At 44.9% G+C, this 18,403-nt stretch overlaps 1 protein-coding gene and 1 long non-coding RNA gene across 2 annotated transcripts in view; one reads left to right on the plus strand and one right to left on the minus strand.

Moving 5' to 3' along the window:
- Positions 1–10,690: 10,690 nt before the first annotated feature.
- Positions 10,691–16,808, minus strand: LOC309805460 (protein SPATA31F1-like; the record flags this gene model as incomplete). Its single annotated transcript, XM_082623353.1, is given in 7 exon segments — positions 10,691–10,738; positions 10,741–12,963; positions 12,965–13,207; positions 13,209–13,910; positions 13,914–14,400; positions 15,362–15,422; positions 15,951–16,808. Coding segments are annotated over 7 exon segments (3,858 nt in total). The 5' UTR covers positions 16,045–16,808.
- Positions 16,809–17,679: 871 nt separating this feature from the next.
- Positions 17,680–18,403, plus strand: part of LOC309811558 — a 30,943-nt gene continuing 30,219 nt past the window's right edge. The window contains exon 1 of the long non-coding RNA XR_014295210.1: positions 17,680–17,916. This is a non-coding gene — a long non-coding RNA (uncharacterized lncRNA). The remainder of the gene's footprint in view (positions 17,917–18,403) is intronic.

Raw genomic sequence — 18,403 nt, forward strand, 5'->3', positions numbered from 1 at the left:
ACGAGCTGACCTATTTTAAGACATAAGTGCAATCTAATTTTTAGTTATGGAGAACAGTATGGAGTTTCCTTAAAAAACTAAATATAGAACTACCATATGACCCAGCAATCCCATTAGTGGACATATACCCTGAGAAAACCATAATTCAAAAAGACATGGCTTCCCTGATGGTGCAGTGGTTGAGAGTCCGCCTGCCGATGCAGGGGACATGCGTTCGTGCCCCGGTCCGGGAAGATCCCACATGCCGCGGAGTGGCTGGGCCCGTGAGCCATGGCCGCTGAGCCTGCACGTCCGGAGCCTGTGCTCCACAACGGGAGAGGCCACAGCAGTGAGAGGCCCACGTACCGAAAAAAAAAAAAAAAGACACATGCACTACAATTTCATTGCAGCACTATTTACAATAGCCATGGAAGCAACTTAAATGTCCATCGACAGATGAATGGATAAAGATGTGGTACATATATATAATGGAGTATTACTCAGCCATAAAAAGAAATGAAATTGGGTCATTTGTAACAATATGGATGGACTTAGAATCTGTCACACAGAGTGAAATAAGTCAGAAAGAGAAAAATATCATATATTAACGCATATATGTGGAATCTAGAAAAATGATACAGATGAACATAATTATAGGGCAGGAATAGAAATGCAGATGTAGAGAACGGACATGTGGACACAGGGAGGAAAGGGGAGGGTGGGATGAATTGGGAGATTAGGTTTAACATGAATACACTACCATGTGTAAAATAGATAGCTAGTGGGAACCTGCTGTATAGCAGAGGGAGCTCAGCTCGGTGCTCTGTGATGATCTAGATGATGATCTAGATGGGGGGGCGGGAGGTCCAAGAGGGAATGGATATATGTATACATATAGCTCATTCACTTCATTGTACAGCAGAAAATAACACAACATTGTAAAGCAATTATTCTCCAATAAAAAACAAACAAAACCACTACAATGATTTGTCCAAGGCTATAGAATTGGTGTCAGTGGTACTTGTGTTAATCGGCTTTTTCCAAACATCTAAGGCCTTTAACGCTTCCTGGGCACATTGCTTTCCTACCTGTACCCACTGGACAAATAATCCCAGCAGGCTAGTTTCAGATGGCGCTATCCCTGAAAATGACACCATTATCTTTGTTTTATGTGAGGGCTCAAGTTTACTCTTTAGGCATTTCTAGCTAAATGCCTAGTAATTCTGAGCTACAGCATAACCCAAAACTTAAATTGTCGATCATGAAGAAGATTCTCCAAAGAAAATATTAGACTAAGAAAGTAATTATGCTGGAGGAGAGGTGTAGAATATAGTGGATGACAAGCAGGCAGGGGAATAAAAGCAGTCTTATCCTGAAAATTAACTCTGATTTAAGTTTAACACCATGCAAAAGACTACAAAAGACTACAACGGAATCTATTTTGAGGGGTCTTCTACAACATATCGTCCAAATCAATAGGGGCATTTATTTAATTATTTATTTATTTTAAATTTATTTATTTTTGGCTGCGTTGGGTTTTCATTGCTGCACACGGGCTTTCTCTAGTTGCGGCAGGCTGGGCTACTCTTTGTTGTGGTGCACAGGCTTCTCATTGTGGTGGCTTCTCTTGTTGTGGAGCACGGGCTCTAGGCGTGCAGGCTTCAGTAGTTGTGGCATGCAGGCTCAGTAGTTGTGGCTCACGGGCTCTAGAGCACAGGCTCAGTAGCTGTGGTACACGGGCTTAGTTGCTCTGTGGAATGTGGGATCTTCCCGGACCAGGGCTCGAACCCATGTCCCCTGCATTGGCAGGTGGATTCTTAACCACCGTGCCACCAGGGAAGTCCCGGGGCATTTATTTTTATTGACTGTTAAATCTTCCAAATCAATAAGGGTATTTATTTTTATTGAATGTGAAAACATCAACAATTCAGCTCTTCTAGAGCAGAGCCAACCTTTTTAACCATAGTTTCTTTTCCCATAGCTCCAAATACACCCTTGGCTATTACTGCATTCTTTTCAGAAATCCTTTTTGGAGCTCTGTAATCTCCTCCTCCTGTACCCATGGCCTCAGAGGACTGTCTGAATTTTTATGACACCACCTGCTATGCACACAACAAACTCAAACTTTTAGAAGCTTTTTAAAAATCAACAAATAAGGGACTTCCCTGGTGGCGCCGTGGTTAATACTCTGCTCCCAATTCAGGGGGCCCAGGTTCGATCCCTGCTCAGAGAACTAGATCCCACATGCATGCTGCAACTAAGAGTTCACATGCCACAACTAAGGAGCCTATGTGCCACAACTAAGGAGCTGGCGAGCCACAACTAAGGAGCCCACAAGCCACAACTAAGACCCAGGGCAACTAAATAAATAAATAAAATAAGCAAATAAATATTATTGGTGTCATGAAAATGATGTCATATCTCTAGTTGCCACCTCCTTACTCTTAACAGTCTCCTCCCAGATAAAAAGTTCATATCTGAACGTGAAATGGCACATGAATATTGATGGAGTAATTCTTTGGTGACAGTCTCTGCTTTGGAGGCAGGGGTCACAGAGCACTAGGCCCTTGGTGAGTCTGGCAATGGAGATGTTGCAGAATTTTCCCTGTTTGTGTCTTCCTGAATGGTAATCCTAATATGAGTGATTTGGGCTCCAAATCATGGACATCGCATGCCAGCTCTTCTAGCACCGTAGTGCTCTTAAGAGTGGTATCCACATCACCAGGGAGCCTGTGAGAACTGCAGAATCTGCATTTTAACAGCATCCCCAGGGGATTCATACACACATTAAAGTTTTAGAAGCACTGTATATTAAAATTTGATATTCGCTGCTCTAGAACACACTCCTCCAAGGTATTTCTGTGTATATAAACTAGAGCAGAAAATGTATTTTTCAGGGATTTAAGCTAAAAATCTTAAGGGTCATAGAAAAAAATTCCCTCTGAACATGAAAACATTTCATTAGTTAGCCAATATTTGGATATTTTTAGTATGTGGTAGCAGGTTGCTAATTTTCCCCTCCGACTTAATACCAATGTGGTAGGAAAACACAATAGCAGAGGAAACTAAAGATATAAATCAATGATATCGATGGTGTTTTTTAGTCATTGGGAGGAATTAGTTCTAACTGTAATGGGGTTGGGCCAGTGAGCTCATATGAGTGTCTTTGAAAGACAGCAACACAACCACAAACATGAACCATTATATTAGAGACCTAGTTCCTGAGGGGAATCTTCCTCCCTAAGGAAATTCTTCCCTGAGGATTCTTCAGTGTCTCATTCCTAGATTCACTCTGGATTCCTATAACGCCCAGTGACTGAACTTGGCCATGAGCTCAAGGGCCCATCAATATTGTACCCTGTGGTGTCAAGGCATGAGTAGGTGGGGGCAGAAAGAGGAAGCAATCCACTTTGGAGACTGGATTCCCCACGCTCTACTTCCAGCAAAGCAAGAGCTTCATGCTGATTCAAAGTTTTCAGTAACAAATATACTATCTCATAGTTTGAAAACCAGGCAATGGGAACAAAGTCATGCCTCAGTAAAGTAATGTTGAACTGAATAAATGTCTTCTAGATATTAAAACTTAAATGCTAGGGATGTGTGCATCTGCTTGGCCTCTAGCTTATTTCCTGAAAGAAAATTCTGACAGTACATTGGTGGATGGTGAGAAACTCCAAATAGAATATGGGTCCTATCAGCTGGCAAATATCAGACCGGAATGTATCTTCTTTGTTCAAAGTTGAGTAATCAGGAAAATTATATAACATGCAGCATTTGAAAATCAAAGAATATTCTTGCTCCAAAAATACAGAGAAAAATTATTCTTATTAATACTATGAAATCAGATAAAAACTTTTAAAGTACATTTGCAAAAACACAGAAGTAACTTTAAAAAATTAATTTTAAAAAAATAATAAAAATAGAACTGAGATGCCAGAGTGATGTAAAAAGGTAGAGAGCAAGGACACAACACAAACTTAAAGAAATCTAACCTTGCAATAGCTAACTAAAGCCCATCTCAAAGGCACTGCAGAGCAGAAGGAACAGAGATAAAGATATGATAAAAAGAGATAGCCATAGATTACAAAGTTCCAATCAGTTGGCAATTGCTATCATTGAGAAAAACAACATAAAAGTGAGCCTCCTGGCTAATGGCTGAGGAGGTCAGCAAATCCTTTTCCCCAAAACAAGTGCAAACAATCATCTGTGAAACATTTGTGCTTAAAAAACAGCTGAACTTTAAGTAGCAACAGTGGGAGTCTGACACATTCTCGGCTGAAGCAGCTCCAATCACTCCCCACCCCCTTCAGCTCAGTAAGGTTCTGCCAGGGCAGCAGGCAGGCTGTGCTTTGGTGGAAGGGAGTTCACTCCATGTGGAGTGGTTGGCAACACCTATGTCCAAAGGCGTTGTTGGTCGAGGTGATGACCTCAGTGATGAGTGATTAAGGAGGGCCAATACCTGCCCAAGGTTGAGGTCATAACTGGGACAAGTATATTTCTGGCTCAAGCTTGGCTAGGGCTGGGGAGAGTGGGAGCAGTGATTAACTGCAAATGAGGACAAAGGGACTTTGGGGGATGATGAAAATGTTCTGAAACCAAAAATCATTGAACTGTTTACCATTTAGCATGTATAAATTTTATATGAAATCGATACACCAATAAAAGTTTTTTAAAACTATATACACAAAGGAAAACTTGCTAGGGTGAAAAAAAAAGTTCCAAATCTACAGCTCTAATGAGCTCACCATGCCCCTGGAAAAAAAATAATTTAATGTTGTTCAGTCTTCAACTTGGCAACAGTTTTATTTTCTTGGCAACAGTTTTATTTTCGTGATAAAAACTGTAAGAACTATGATCTTATCCATGCAGGAAAAGAAAGCCAAACAAAAAGATTACTTGCAAAGGAAGAATAATCACACTGAACCCAAGCTTCTCCTGTGCAAAAGGAAATGTCATGATAATAAAAGAAAGAAATTTTTACAGAATTTTAATAGGACAAGCTGAGCTCTCAGAATTATATGCCAGGCTAAGATGTAGCTCTTGTCAAGGGAATAGAAATTTAATCAAGTGTGCTCATTTGATGTACAAAAGAATTCGTTTATAGTTACAGTTGATTCCTCTGATTAGCAAACTGCATACATTTCAGATAAAGTTTAATTTGTAAACAATAATTTCCCCAATACTTCATAGAAACACATCTATTGCAAATCTGAGGACTCAAGTTCAATTGCCTTCAGTGACAGGCAAGTAACACAAATGCAGGGAGAAGGTCAGGTGTATTTCCATGGTATGCCAGACTCATCATTTTGGGAGTTTAGTGCTACTCTCGATACTTAGCTTCTGCATCAGGGACACTTTAGGGAATGGTGAGGACTGTGGCAAACTGGAGTGAGTTCCAGAAGACTGACACTTTTCAAGAATGAAAAAACGAAACCTTATTGCTGGGTCTTTTAATTTTTCAAATCAGATTACCTAGATTTTTATATTAAAAAATCTTCAATTTACTCATCTGAAAATAGTTTGTCCAGAATCAGTGGCTTTCATGCTCTTTTATGCCATAGAAACCTTTCTTCAAATTAAATTCTTCATAAAACACAAAAATATGAACCACAGCTAGATTATCTTTCAAATATCTATGATTCTATGGGATCCTAAATAAGAGTTGGCCGAGTAATCTCTTATCTAGCTGGTCAGCGTATTTACCTCATGCCAATTTAACCCATTAGGTTAGCTCAAGTTAACATGTGTTAAGTGATTAGTATGAACCGGACACTGTGCTTTTATGGATGCACGATCCTACCATTGGCAGTCATACATACCTATTTCAGGGCAGGGAAAGCAGAACACCACAGAGGACATAGAAAACCCTGCTTCTAGAGGAGGAGGGGGAAAACGTCAGCCAAGGGCACATTTCCGTTGTGCCTTAAAGGATGGGTTAAGTTTTTCCAAGCAGAAATGGGTGTCTAGAAAAGCCTGAAGAAACACATATAGGTGTGAAAGTACATAATACCTCCAGGGAAAGTGAGATAGCTGGTACACAAAAGGAAACAGCACCCAGAAATTAGGCATTCACCTGTTTACTGGTAATTGAGTTATACTAATCAGTCATTTTCTTACCGTGTTTGCATGGAGGAGGAGAAAAAACAGACCTCAGAGTGGTGAGGATGTAAATCCTAGCTTACATGAATAAAACATTTATATAATTATATACTTTAAGTTAGAATCACAAGGATAATCTGTTATTTTAAATTGTTTTCTTTTTGAGTTAACAGATTTTAATCCTAGAAATTAAGACTAGAAATGTTGATGAGAATCAAACCCATGATATTTTGTGTAAAAATCTGTACACTTTTGTGTTATAAATATTTATAAAATTTAAGAGGATTTAGCTTATTAAAATAAGATTATCCTTATTGTTCTCTCACATGGTGCAGGATGCAGCATCTCTGTGGGGTTTATTCCTGTGCCCGTCCTGTGTTTGTTGCCCTCTCTGTGTGGGCTGCAGTGAGGAGGTTCAAAAAGGAAGCAGCCACGCTCCCTGTTCGCTAGGACTTAGTGTTTCACAGAAGTGATTTTGTGGAGAAGCCATTCTCCTCCACTGCAGGAAGGCAGTTGCCTTAAATTCTCTCTATAGAATTCTGAATTGCTTTCCTCAGAGACCAGGAGAAGGGCTCCAGAAGGTCAAAACCTTTCGCCATGACAATGTGGTACCTCAGAGGGCAGAGGAAACTCCAAAGTTCCCAGGCAAGCATTGATGTACTCCTAGAATCTACCACCAATTCTGGAAGAGTAAATACTTGAGTTTGTGCCCTGCCATGAGAGTTTTCATTCTGATTTTACCTCTTGAGCCTAGGGGGAGCTGGAAGGTGGGGCTTGTGCTAGGGTTACAGGATGGAATGAGCAAGGCTTCATCCCTCTACAACATCCTGCGTGAATTATAGGCTCTGACCCTGTCTTCTCTCAGCTCTTAACTCTGCTGAGACTTGAGAATCCTGAAGGTCTTGGTGCCAGCTCATCTCTCTACCCCCAGGGGCTGGGCCCCCAACCCGTAGGCACAGAATCACCATTCAGAGGAGGGACACATTCATGCTTCTTCCCATCTGGCTTTTCTGCATCCTGCTAGCAGTGGATACACTGTGCTAAGTGCTGAGTCCTATCAGAGGAAGAGATTCCTGCCCCCACCTCCTGGTTTGATGGTATGTTGAGCCATCTTGGGTTTCCTTAGGAAACACTGAGGCGGGGGCATCCCACAGTCCCCCATACCACACCATGAGGAAGCCACAGCACTTTCTGCCCTTACTCTCTCCTCTGTGGTAGGTCAGAAAGTGGGACTACAGAGGTGCCAACTTCTGAGAGAAATGAGGTGTCCAAAACAGAGTTCCCTCCCAACCACTCAGGGCAGCCTCTTTGTCTTTCTGCTTCCCAGTTCTCTCCTCCAAACACCAAAACTCCCTGGTCCCCGGATGAACACTAGGATGCCATACCTGTTACCAGGTGATCACCAACTTCAACTTTTTTTTCTGCCCACCTGGGCTCACATGCTGCTATCAACTCCTTAGGCCCTAATAAAAAACCTTGCCATGGCAACTTCCAGAATTCCTTTTTGTCTCCGGCTTTGGCTCTATGGATCAGCCCCTCCCCCCAGCCATGATCCTTCCCAGTTCCTCATTCACCCCCTTAGGTATTTGCCCTGCTCTCTTAATTGTAGAAAAACCACTCTTCTCATGATACACAGAGTCCCTCCACATTACTGTCACCTTGTCTCTACTTACCAGCAGTGAAACGTCTGTGCTTTTAGCCAAGGCCAACCCTTCAACCTGTGACTCACTCCTATTATGTTACTTCTGCACCACAACATTGCTCTAGCATTTCTCCCTCTCTCTCCTCCATCATCAGTTTATTCCTCTAGACTGGATCTTTTCCGTCAACATCCAACATGCTATATCTCCTACCTTTAAAAAGCCCTCTTGATGCTATCTCTTTTTCCTGCCCCTCTGTGGAACAAAGCTCCCTAAAGCAGTTGATTACACTTGCTATCACCAATTGCTCTTCCTCTCTCTCGAATCCACTCCCGTCATGCTTTTACCTCCACTTCTCACCTGAGTCTATTCTTCTCAAGGCCATGAATGATCTCTGTGTTGTTAAATCTATCGATCAACTCTGAGTCCTCATCTTACTTGGCGGATTGGCGACTTTGCACGCAGTTGATCACTTTCTCCTTGAAATACTTTCCTCTCTTGCCTTCCAGTATGCCACACTCCCCTGGTTTTCCTCCTACCTCACTGGCTGCTACTTCTCAGTCTCTGCTTATTCGTTCCTACTTTGTCCTCCAAATTCTTAATGTTGAGGTGTCCCAGACCCTGTCTTTAGACCTTCCCTTCATTTACAATCATTGCCTTGGTGATCTTATCCAGTCTCATGGTTTTACGTATCTTTCTCCCTTCCTTCTCTCCCTCCCTCTCTTTCTTTCTTCCTTCCTTCCTTCTTTCCTTCCTTCTTTTCCTTCCTTTTTCTTTCCTTATTTCTTCCTTTCTTTCTTCTCCTCCTCTTCCTCCTTCATATTCATCATCATCAACATCATCATTCAAGCTTAATCTATCTTTCTATCTAGTCTTCTACAGCCAGGACCTTCCCTAAGGACCATCAAATTTCTGTGCTGAGAACAGACTGTTGGAAGTATAGTCTCAGGCAGAAGCTGGGAGATTAGTTATGATGCTACTGCAGGAATCATAGCAGCAGAGTGAGTGAGAGACGTCCTCATGTTCTGAATTCATTTCAGAAGGTAGAGACAACAGGATGGACTGGATATGGACAGGGAAACAATGTCAAGGATGACACCAATGTTTTTGTCCTGAACAACTAGGAAGATGGAGCTGCCATTAAGTGATGTTGGGAATACTGTGATTGGAGACTCTTTCATACGTGTAATTAGATGATGGCTTGGAGCAGGGAATCAGGAGTTCATTGTTCTATAGTTTGAGGTGAGTATTAGACATTCAAGTATATGTGTTGATTAGACAATTTGGGCATGTGAGACTATCCCATGCAATCATGAGCTCCATTGTGCAAGTCCTGTGTCTTTGTCATGTTAGCTATGGTCCCTTGCATATAGTAAGTAAATATTTTAACCGAGTGTAAGATATTTCTCAAAATTATTTTTTAAATTCTTTTTTGTCCAGTTTTGAGATATAATTGACATACAGCACTGTATAAGTTTAAGGTGTACAGCATAATCAAGGTTATTTTTTATTGTGACCTGAGGTCCTCATGAGCTGAGTACCCAGTAATCGTGTGTCAGCATTCCCTATTCCATAGCACTCATCATACTAATGTAATGATTTGTCTGCCTCCTAAGCCCAGACTTTCAATTCAAGTACTATTAAGGTATTATTATGCCACCACTATCCTAAGCCCTGGGGATATGAGACACTATTGTATTATTTAGGCAAGAATGGATGAGTAATCTAACAAGCAGAGGCAGTAAACACAGAAAAAAGGGGGCAAAGCTGAGATATATCAAGATTAGAACCCAGTCATTGACTTCATGTTTAAGCTGAGCAAAAACACAGATTTATAGTTATACCAATCCCTGACACTGGAAAACAGTTTTGTGGGGTTGAGGGTGAGTATTCAGAATTGTAAATTAATACGCATTGCCTTTGAAAACAAGGCTCAACTCACTGCTCTTCATCACACTATGGACAACAGACCAAAACTCAGTTTATTCATCTCCATCCCCTAAAAGCACTTGGGTATTGGGTTGGCTTCCTGGCTCAAGGTTCTTTAGAGTGCACAGCTAACCAGCCTTTTCTCTTATCATGCCCTCTTCAGGAACATGTCAACTTCTACCCCAGATATTCAGACCTCCATCTACATGCTCTCCCTCCCTGCTTCTCTCCCTGCCTACCCTTGGGAGTGGGGACCAGCCCCTCTCCATGTTCTACTGTGATCTTCATTCCCAGTGTCATTCAGTCCATGCAGCTGATAGACAGTGGAGGTGGGATAGAGGCAAGAGAGCTACAGCAGCCTCCCAAGTGAGTTCTCCAGAAATATCTAACCAATAACCAACAGGGAGCAGAGAGGGGAGACACTATCATTTGCTTTTGACTGTTGTCATATTACCTATATGCTGTTGATAAACACAAAGCACCTGCTCAAGGCTGGAACACTGGCACTCTCCTAAAAACCTCCCTTCCAGAGTGTGGGCACATATAGAAGTCATCAGTGAATTTTGCCTGTGAGATTCCTGGCCACTCCTCCTTGACAGTTCTAGCCTCATGTCCACATTGCTCCTCTGGGCCGAAGGACACCATGATAAAATTCAAGCCTGACCTCTACCTTCAATGTACCTTAGACAAGGGCCTTCCCTCTCTGTTCAAGTCCCTTTACCTGTAGTCCAGGGTGGGGGTGGGGTGGAATGCTACGCAGCTTAAGTGTGGGTTAAAGCCCCTTCCCCAGATAGGAAGGACATTTACCTCCCTTATGCCTTCCCTGAACGCACCACAGTGGAGAGAAGGAGCAGATGCACACCTCTCTACTTAGAGACACACAGTGTATTCTGGGTGGCACCTCTGTCCACCTGCACGTCAATGAAAATGACAGTAGCAGTCCTCTTCAAGGAATGCTGACGTTGGATAGACTACAAAGTCTCTTGACTGAGCTGGGTCTTCTTGAGCAGACCAGTGTTTCTCTCCGAGGTGAGAGTTGGGAATTAGGGTGGGTTCCCTGTTTGGGTGACACAAGCCACTCGAGGACAGTGCAGTGCCGAGGGCAGTGGCAGGGGATGCCCAGGACTGAGGCAGAGTGGAGTTGATGGGAGCGGGGGCGGTGCCGGAGCTTACTGTCTGGGGAGTGGGGCACATCCAAGAACGCCAAGCCCACCTGCTTCTCAGTGGGTGGAAACTGGGCCTTAGGGTCCCCTCTTGTCTCCTCCATCTTAATTTGCCCCTTGGGACTTCTGGCTGAAGCCAGGCTCTTTTCCACATTTCCTTTTCTGGTGTTGGCCACTTTCTCAGATGTGGAGGACATGGACTCCTCGTGCCCTTTGCCTTTTGTCTTGGGGTTAATAAAGTGCAGAAAATATTTCATCTTATTTCTCCAGCCAGATTCTGAAAAGCTGGGCCTCTTTTGAGTACGGCCTTGCATCACCTGCCCCTGAAAAACCTGACCTTGTAAACTTTGGCCCTGCAACGGCTTACCCGGAGTGAGTTGGCCCAGGAAAGGCTGGCCCTGTGACACCTGAGGCACCACAGGCTGGGCATTCTCAGGAACCCTTGCTGGTTTGAGGATGACATTGAGCTTGGCTTGACTGTCTTGCAGGTCATTCTTCTCAGAGTCTTTCCCCCCAGGGACTCCAGGAGGTAGCTCTGGGAGTTTAAGCTGAGGGTGATGCTGGGGACAGTGTTGACACGGAGCACCAGGGTGAAAGTGATGTCTCCGTCGCCAGGGGCTGCAGGCTGTCCCATTCAGAAGCATCCCTTCTGGCCTCTCGGTTTCAGCAGAGTGGCTTTTCTTTCTTGTGGAGGAGACTGCAAACGCGGCATCCCCTTCTCTGTGGTCCCCGGCCGATTTGGGTTTGCCTGGTTCCTCTCTCTTTTCTGCCAGTGTGGGTACTTGGGCTAAGTCCTTGCTCTTGTCAGGGCTTTGGGGCTCAGGGCTCCAGGGCTCCTTCAGGCTGCGGTTGTTCACACTGGCCTCCAGCTGACCACAAAGCACCTGGGCCTCTGTCAGGTTCCCACTGGGTTGAGAGATATTGGAGGCCCAGTGGACAGAACCATGGGATACTTCACTGGAACTGGGTTGCTCCTGTTTCTGATACACTGCCTTCAACTCAGTGGCCAGCTGTTCTTTGAGATAGAGGCATTCTGGATCTGGGGCACGTGGCATATCTCGTGGGATGGGGAGTTCCTGGAGCAGTGTGTTTCCTTGGTTGTTTAGACTCCCAAGAGACTCCTGTGTGCATATGTTCTCTGAGGTTGCTACAAGTTGTTTCCTGGACTTCCTTGCCTTTATGGGAATTCCCAGCTGTATCTCTAGCCTCTTCTTTCTCAGATGGAAATTTAGTTTGGCCAAGATGTGTTCTCCAAGTGAGGAGGGCCTCGCAGGCTCTGTCTGACTTTCTAGAGGCACCATCTCAATTACTTCTTCCACCTGCACTTCAGCCTGGAATTCATCTGCAATGTCTGCACAAGCCTTGTTGGCATCTTGAAAGCCTGACCCAGGACTTAGACCCTGCTCTTCAGGTGAGGTCCTCTGAGTCAGAGGTTCTGTTGGGAATTTGATAGGCCTAGGTACCATCTCTGTGATCATGGCTTGGGAAGTGACTGCTGGGGCCACGACCCTAGAGGGAGCCACATCATAAAGAGCCGGCAGCCCTAACAAGGCCAGACACTTGTGCCGTAAAGTTGTCTCCAGTTTCTCAATGGCTCCCTCGGACAGGGCTCGGAGCAGCTTAGGACGTTCAATGACAGCATCTGGTGAGGTTTGTTGCTGCTGATCAAGGGCTGCTGGCATCCAGGGTGTAATTTTCTGTTGTAGGTCCGAGTCACTTGCTGCCTGTAGTTCCAGGGGCTTGCTTTCTGGGATGCAGGTGAAGGGAGCCACTTCCAGGCCCCCAGGAATTATGCACTCCCAAGAGCTATATACACAGGCAGGGATGTTGCCCTGGTGAATCTGCCCACATTTGGAGTCGATATGGCTCTGCAATATTGCCTTGGTCTGGTCAAACAAGTGTGGCATGGGGACTGTCACTGGGTCCACAATGGGTGAGAATGGGTCATCAGCCCCAGTGGCCTCTAGAGATGTAGGCCGGGGACCATTCACACTGTCTAGGGATGTGCTGCTCCGGGACATAGTCTGCTGCTTAGTGGGGGACAGGAACAATTGAATGGACTGTTGGATCTTCTGCGGCAGGCCCCGGCGGTGGTGAATCAACTGTCTCTGGAGGTGGAATTCCAGCTGCCTCCTGGCATGCTGCTGCGGGAAGAATGGGACCTACTTGAGAATGGACTTGAGGATATGGGGAGGGGGAAGGATAAGCTGTGACAAAGCGAAAGAGAGGCATGGACATATATACACTACCAAACGTAAGGTAGATAGAGAGCGGGAAGCAGCCGCAGGGCACAGGGAGATCAGCTAGGTGCTTTGTGACTGCCTGGAGGGGTGGGATGGGGAGGGTGGGAGGGAGGGAGATGCATGAGGGAAGGGATGTGGGAACAGATGTATATGTATGACTGATTCACTGTTATAAAGCAGAAACTAATAAAAAATGCAAATAAAGGGTCCTTTAAGCGGGGCTTGGACATGTTCTCATTCATGGAGAGGCCTTGAGAACCCAAGAAGGCGTCACCCAGGGACTCACTGTGCAGAGAAGGAAGACCACAGAATAGCTGGCTATATTTCGGCTGCACATAGCCCACTGAGTCATTAGCCTGTTGCCCAGGCATTAGATAAAGGCCACTTAATTCCTTAAGGGCTGAAGAGGGCAAGGCAAGAGCCATATGGTTTGGGATTTGCTGGTAACAGTGTATTTGTTCTGGGTCCATAATGGACCATTCAGAAACCCAGAAGGCCTGGGTAGGCTGGCCAGCCATACATGGACCCCAGTTCTGGTATGAAATGGTCCCAAATCTCTCAACAGAGAATTGAGAAGTATCATTCTGAATGAAAGAAACTGGTTGGTTATATACAGGTTGGTAAAATAATGGTGGATTTGGCATAAGCTGCCTCAGAGACTCTTCCACACGTCTGGGGAGCCCCCACCTCTGGAAATGCATCCATTTTTTTACATGTAGCTCAAGAAGCCTCAGGACTTCAGGACTCAGGGACGGCAGGTGGGCAGGGAGGACAGTGACCGTCTGCAAGGCCACAGGGTGTATCAGGGTAGTAATTTCTTGGTTCAGGGTCAGCGGAGAGACCTGGGAATTTAAAGGCTAATGGCCTTGGTTCTCACAGACAAGGTTGAGGTTGCTCTGCATCATCTCCTGCAGCTTCACTGTAACCCTAGGTTCCTCAATCCTTGAAGAAAACATAGTCTCTGGGCCCCTGGGCACCTCTGGCACTTGAAATCCCTGCCTTAGCATGAGGTGTTCAGCCCAGAAATCATGGATGCTGGCTGCACCAGTTGACTGCGCAGCTGACTGGGTTAAGGATTTCTGTGACACTGTGAGGGTAGTAGATGGAAGTGAAAGGTCTTTGGAGTGTGGGCCATGCTCCAGACTCTGTTCAAAAGACACATTAGACATGGACAAAACCTCTAGGCAAGAAGAGCCCTGCGATGACCCCCCTGAAGTGGGGGAGATCAGAGTGTTCTCACCCACCACTACCTGCTGAATCTCCAGAGCCACAGCATTGCAGGTTTGGCAGCAGGGATCTGCACATAGGATCTGCCGCACGCTCCCCTCCTGAGGAAGCCAGTCCTGGCTGGGAAGGGAAACATGGCAAACGTTTGTAACTGATGGAATGACATCTGCCTCTTTTCAAGTGTGTGGCCTGGAGATTGACACTGCCCCCCTTAGCCCTGTAAACTCTGAGGCCTGCACCCACTGGGTGTTTACTCATCTACTTGTCTTCCTAGGGAAATGTCATTTGGCAAGTTATGGTGTGCTGGGCTGAGAGCCTGGGGCTTGTTGGGCAAAGTCTCAGACAACTGACAGGAACACAGGGCCTTGAGAGCCTGGGAGGTGGGTGAGTTCTCTGCTGACCTGTGCTGAGAAGCTGAACTAGGAGAAGGCAACCAGGCAGATGGGGGAGCCCATGGTTACCTGATGGTGCAGCACCAGGAACATCACCAGATAGAACCTGGAGTCAGCCTCACTTGGGGCTACGGAGGTCTTTGTGGGAACTCTGAATTCTGGGGATTACAGGGCATACACAACATCTCTTGGAAGCCTATCCCTATTCTCTAGAGATCTTAAGAGGGGGATAATATGACAAGCTCCTGCCCGAGGGCTGTCCCAGGAACTGGCCTCCCTGAAGATAAAACCAGAGGAGGTATGTCAGCAGGGTCCAGGGGTCTGCCCTTGAAAGGGTCTAGCTGTAAAGAGAATATGAAAATGATGACTGATTTATGCACTTAATTATCTAGCCTCATAACTTGTCTTGTGGTTGAGTGAAAACCCATGTAGTTTTAAATCCTGCACTAGTCAAATCCTGAATTCCAGGACCTTCGTGAGCCTAACCCAGAGCAGAACTGCAGGACTCCTGTCTCCTGAGACGTCTGATCCCACCCTCTCCTCTGGGAACCCTCAACCAGTGCCCAGGCTACACTGTGTCTGGCTACCTCCCAGCCATTATGCTCCTCCCCAACCCTGCCCCAGGCCAAGTGGAGAAATGATCACAGGCCAGGCTGGGAGTCAGGAGACTGTAAAGAGCAAGAGATCACCTTCTCATGACAGACAGCAGCTCCCATGGCTTCTCAGCTTCTTCCCGGGAAAGTCTCCTAGCTGAGAAACCAGGAGACAGTATTACATGGAACGGGAGAGGATTCAGGGACATCCTACAGGAAGCTGGAGATCTTTGAATGACAGGAGAGCCAGTGCTCTGACGCACGTCTGACTACAACATAACCAGGTATGACGTGCTCTCCTGGACCTAATCTCCTTCGACCTTCACAACCACACTGTGAGTGAGACAGCACCATCATGCCCATTTTATGGATAACAAGACTGAGAGCTGAAGCGACGTTCACTGGGTCATAAAACTAGTAAATGACACAGTTAAGGACAGAACCCTTACTTACTCACTCCCCTACTTCCTCTTCACTCCCCGGGGTAAGGTGGAGAATTCTGGAATATTCCCAGGCTCTGAGTTCCCACCCAAAAAAAGTCTTCTGGGAGAATTTGTCCACTTGGGGAACTGGGCCTTCAGTGGTTAGAGCACTTGGTGCCTGGCACCAGGGGTCATTGAGGGACAGGGTTCATGGGAGGCTCACCCACAGTGGAAAGAAGTCAGAGCAGAGACTGGGACGTTACCTCTTGATGTTTTATCTTTAGCCCTTTGTTTGACTCTCCGGTGACGCTGAAAGGCAAAAGAGAGTGTGAAGCTGGGGTGCTCTCTTCTTTTCATGTCTAAACTGAGACAAAACCTGCAAATATTTCCCTAGCTTTTTCTGTGTTCCAATTTTACACATTCTCCTACCTTGCTTTTTCCTACTCTACCTTTTTCACACCATCATTTCCTTTCTCTTATTTTGGATTCATTTTTAGGCTCTTCATACTCCATACCTCCACCCCCATTCCCTGAACAAGTTCTGTGGAGAGATCAGGATAAGACAAGAGAAAGGGAGGAACAGAATAAAGGATGGGTGGCACAGTAGCCAAAGGACTTTAGCCATCCAAGGCCCTAAATGTCCACCAACCAGAAGAATCACCCAAATATGAAGCTGTTCTGGGATCCAATGAGGAAACTTCCTCCATTAAAAAAAAAAAAGGGGTAAGGGGTTAAGAGTAACAAGAGACAGTGAGGGGATAAAACCTTGTTTAAGGCTTAATTGGTTCAGACGTAGTCATAGCGTTTCCCTACCCAGCAGCAGCTCCTGTTAGGTCCCAATCTTAAATCTTGGTAATTCTTTCTCACTTGCCAAATAATTAATGCAATAATGATGATGCAGCCATAAGTGTAAAGAGGATATCCAACATCCCACAGAATAAAGGTAGGCCTCAACATAATCTAAACCTCACTAGCCATCCCCCTTTCTAGGCTTCCTAGGCTTTCAGGGTCTTAGAACCTAATGCCTCCAAATTCTAGACCTATCATCTCTGCCTCACAGAGCACAGAACCAGACCAGTAGACTGCATCACAAAGCCCTCCTGTTTCCCGTCATGCATAGCATCACAGACCTTTACTTGTCTAGGAGAAACTCATGTGACACAGTGCAGAGCCTCAGCCTAAAGGTGCCAAGTCACAGGAAGCAAATACTCTTTCATGCTCTATTCTCTATATCCTGTTGGCTCAGCCTTCTTCTTTCAGATAACAGTCTGGCATCTATCCCCAGATAACTGAGTCTGCCCTAAAACAGACAGTGGCTACTGTCTCTCTTCCTCCTACTACAGAGGAACTCCATGAACTATATCACCTGTACTGGGAAGATAACTAGAAAACACACAAGAGGACAGTGCACACATTGTCTTGTTAAGTCTTGGACGGTGAAGGTTTTGATGCCACAGGCAATATAGGTGGTCAGTATCAAGAGGTTCAGGAAAAGAACAGTGATTAATGTGTCAAGGAAAGGACATAGCTTCTGTTCTTTTAAATAACTTACTGAGAGTTAAAGCAGGAGTCCTCCCAGTCTCATCCCTAAGCTGGACAGTGTCAAAGGTACAAAGACATTTGAGTTATGTTACCTGCCTGCTCTCAAGACACTTAAAAACCTAGTTCCAAAGACAAGATTAATTCACAATCAAGAACCCACCTTATTAAGAGTTGAATCAAGAACCAGCCTTACTAGGAGTTGGGAAAGAGAGGTGTAGGGAGTTATTTAATGGGTACAAAGTTTCTGTATGGGATGATGAAAAAGTTCTGAAAACGGATGGTGGTGATGGTTGCACAGCACTGTGAATGTCCTTAATGTCAGTGACAAGTACACTTAAAAGTGGTTAAAATAGTAAAGTTTATATTGAGTATATTTTACCACAATTTAAAAAACAAAAGGCCAAGAAAACCCAACCGTTAGCATGAGGGAATTTTTTGCTGCCTATAAGGAAGAATATTCTGAAAATAATTTGGCAAAAAAATGGATTAGTGAATGTTTTTCTTAAATGCCCTTTTTTTACAGAACAAAATAAATACAAAATAGATCCTTACATTTAAGATAATTTAAGAAGAGTCTCATCCTGAAGACGGGATGAATTTGAGCCATTTCAACATCTTTCCTGAACTTGTAAATTCCATAATACAGGAATGAGAAGACTTTTCCAACTAAAGAGCACTGAATGACAGGTAAACAATAATCAGTGAAAAAGCATCTTGCATCAGCTTTTTAGCAGTAGATCAAGATACGTACAAAGTGGCTTGAATCTTTTATTACTGTTGTTATTCCTATCAAACCAAGCTCCAGCATCCTGCAGCTGCTGCCGGCCTCTATGCTGCTGCAAAGGTTCTCAGTCTCCCGTTAACCTGACCCGGTATGGCACTGCGTGGTGCTTGGGGTCCTCCTTCCCTGGACTATGAATGTAGGTAATTAATAAACTTCATTCAGTCTTATAGGTCCAGTGTCAGATGTTGCTCGTTCGGCCATCCCCAGAACCCCAGGGTTACCAATGGAATGAAGAGGAGGTGCATAGAACACTGTATCTCCTACACAACCAGCTCCTGCTTCCTGCAGCTACTGCTGCAACACTGCTTAGTCTTCCATTAGCCTGACCTCTTTGCCCCAGACAAAATCACCAAATTTGGCAACATTGGCACCAGCTCCAACGAGTATACT

Source organism: Mesoplodon mirus (assembly GCF_964341445.2).
Source record: "Mesoplodon mirus genome assembly, chromosome: 1".
Classification (NCBI taxonomy): Eukaryota; Metazoa; Chordata; class Mammalia; order Artiodactyla; family Ziphiidae; genus Mesoplodon; species Mesoplodon mirus.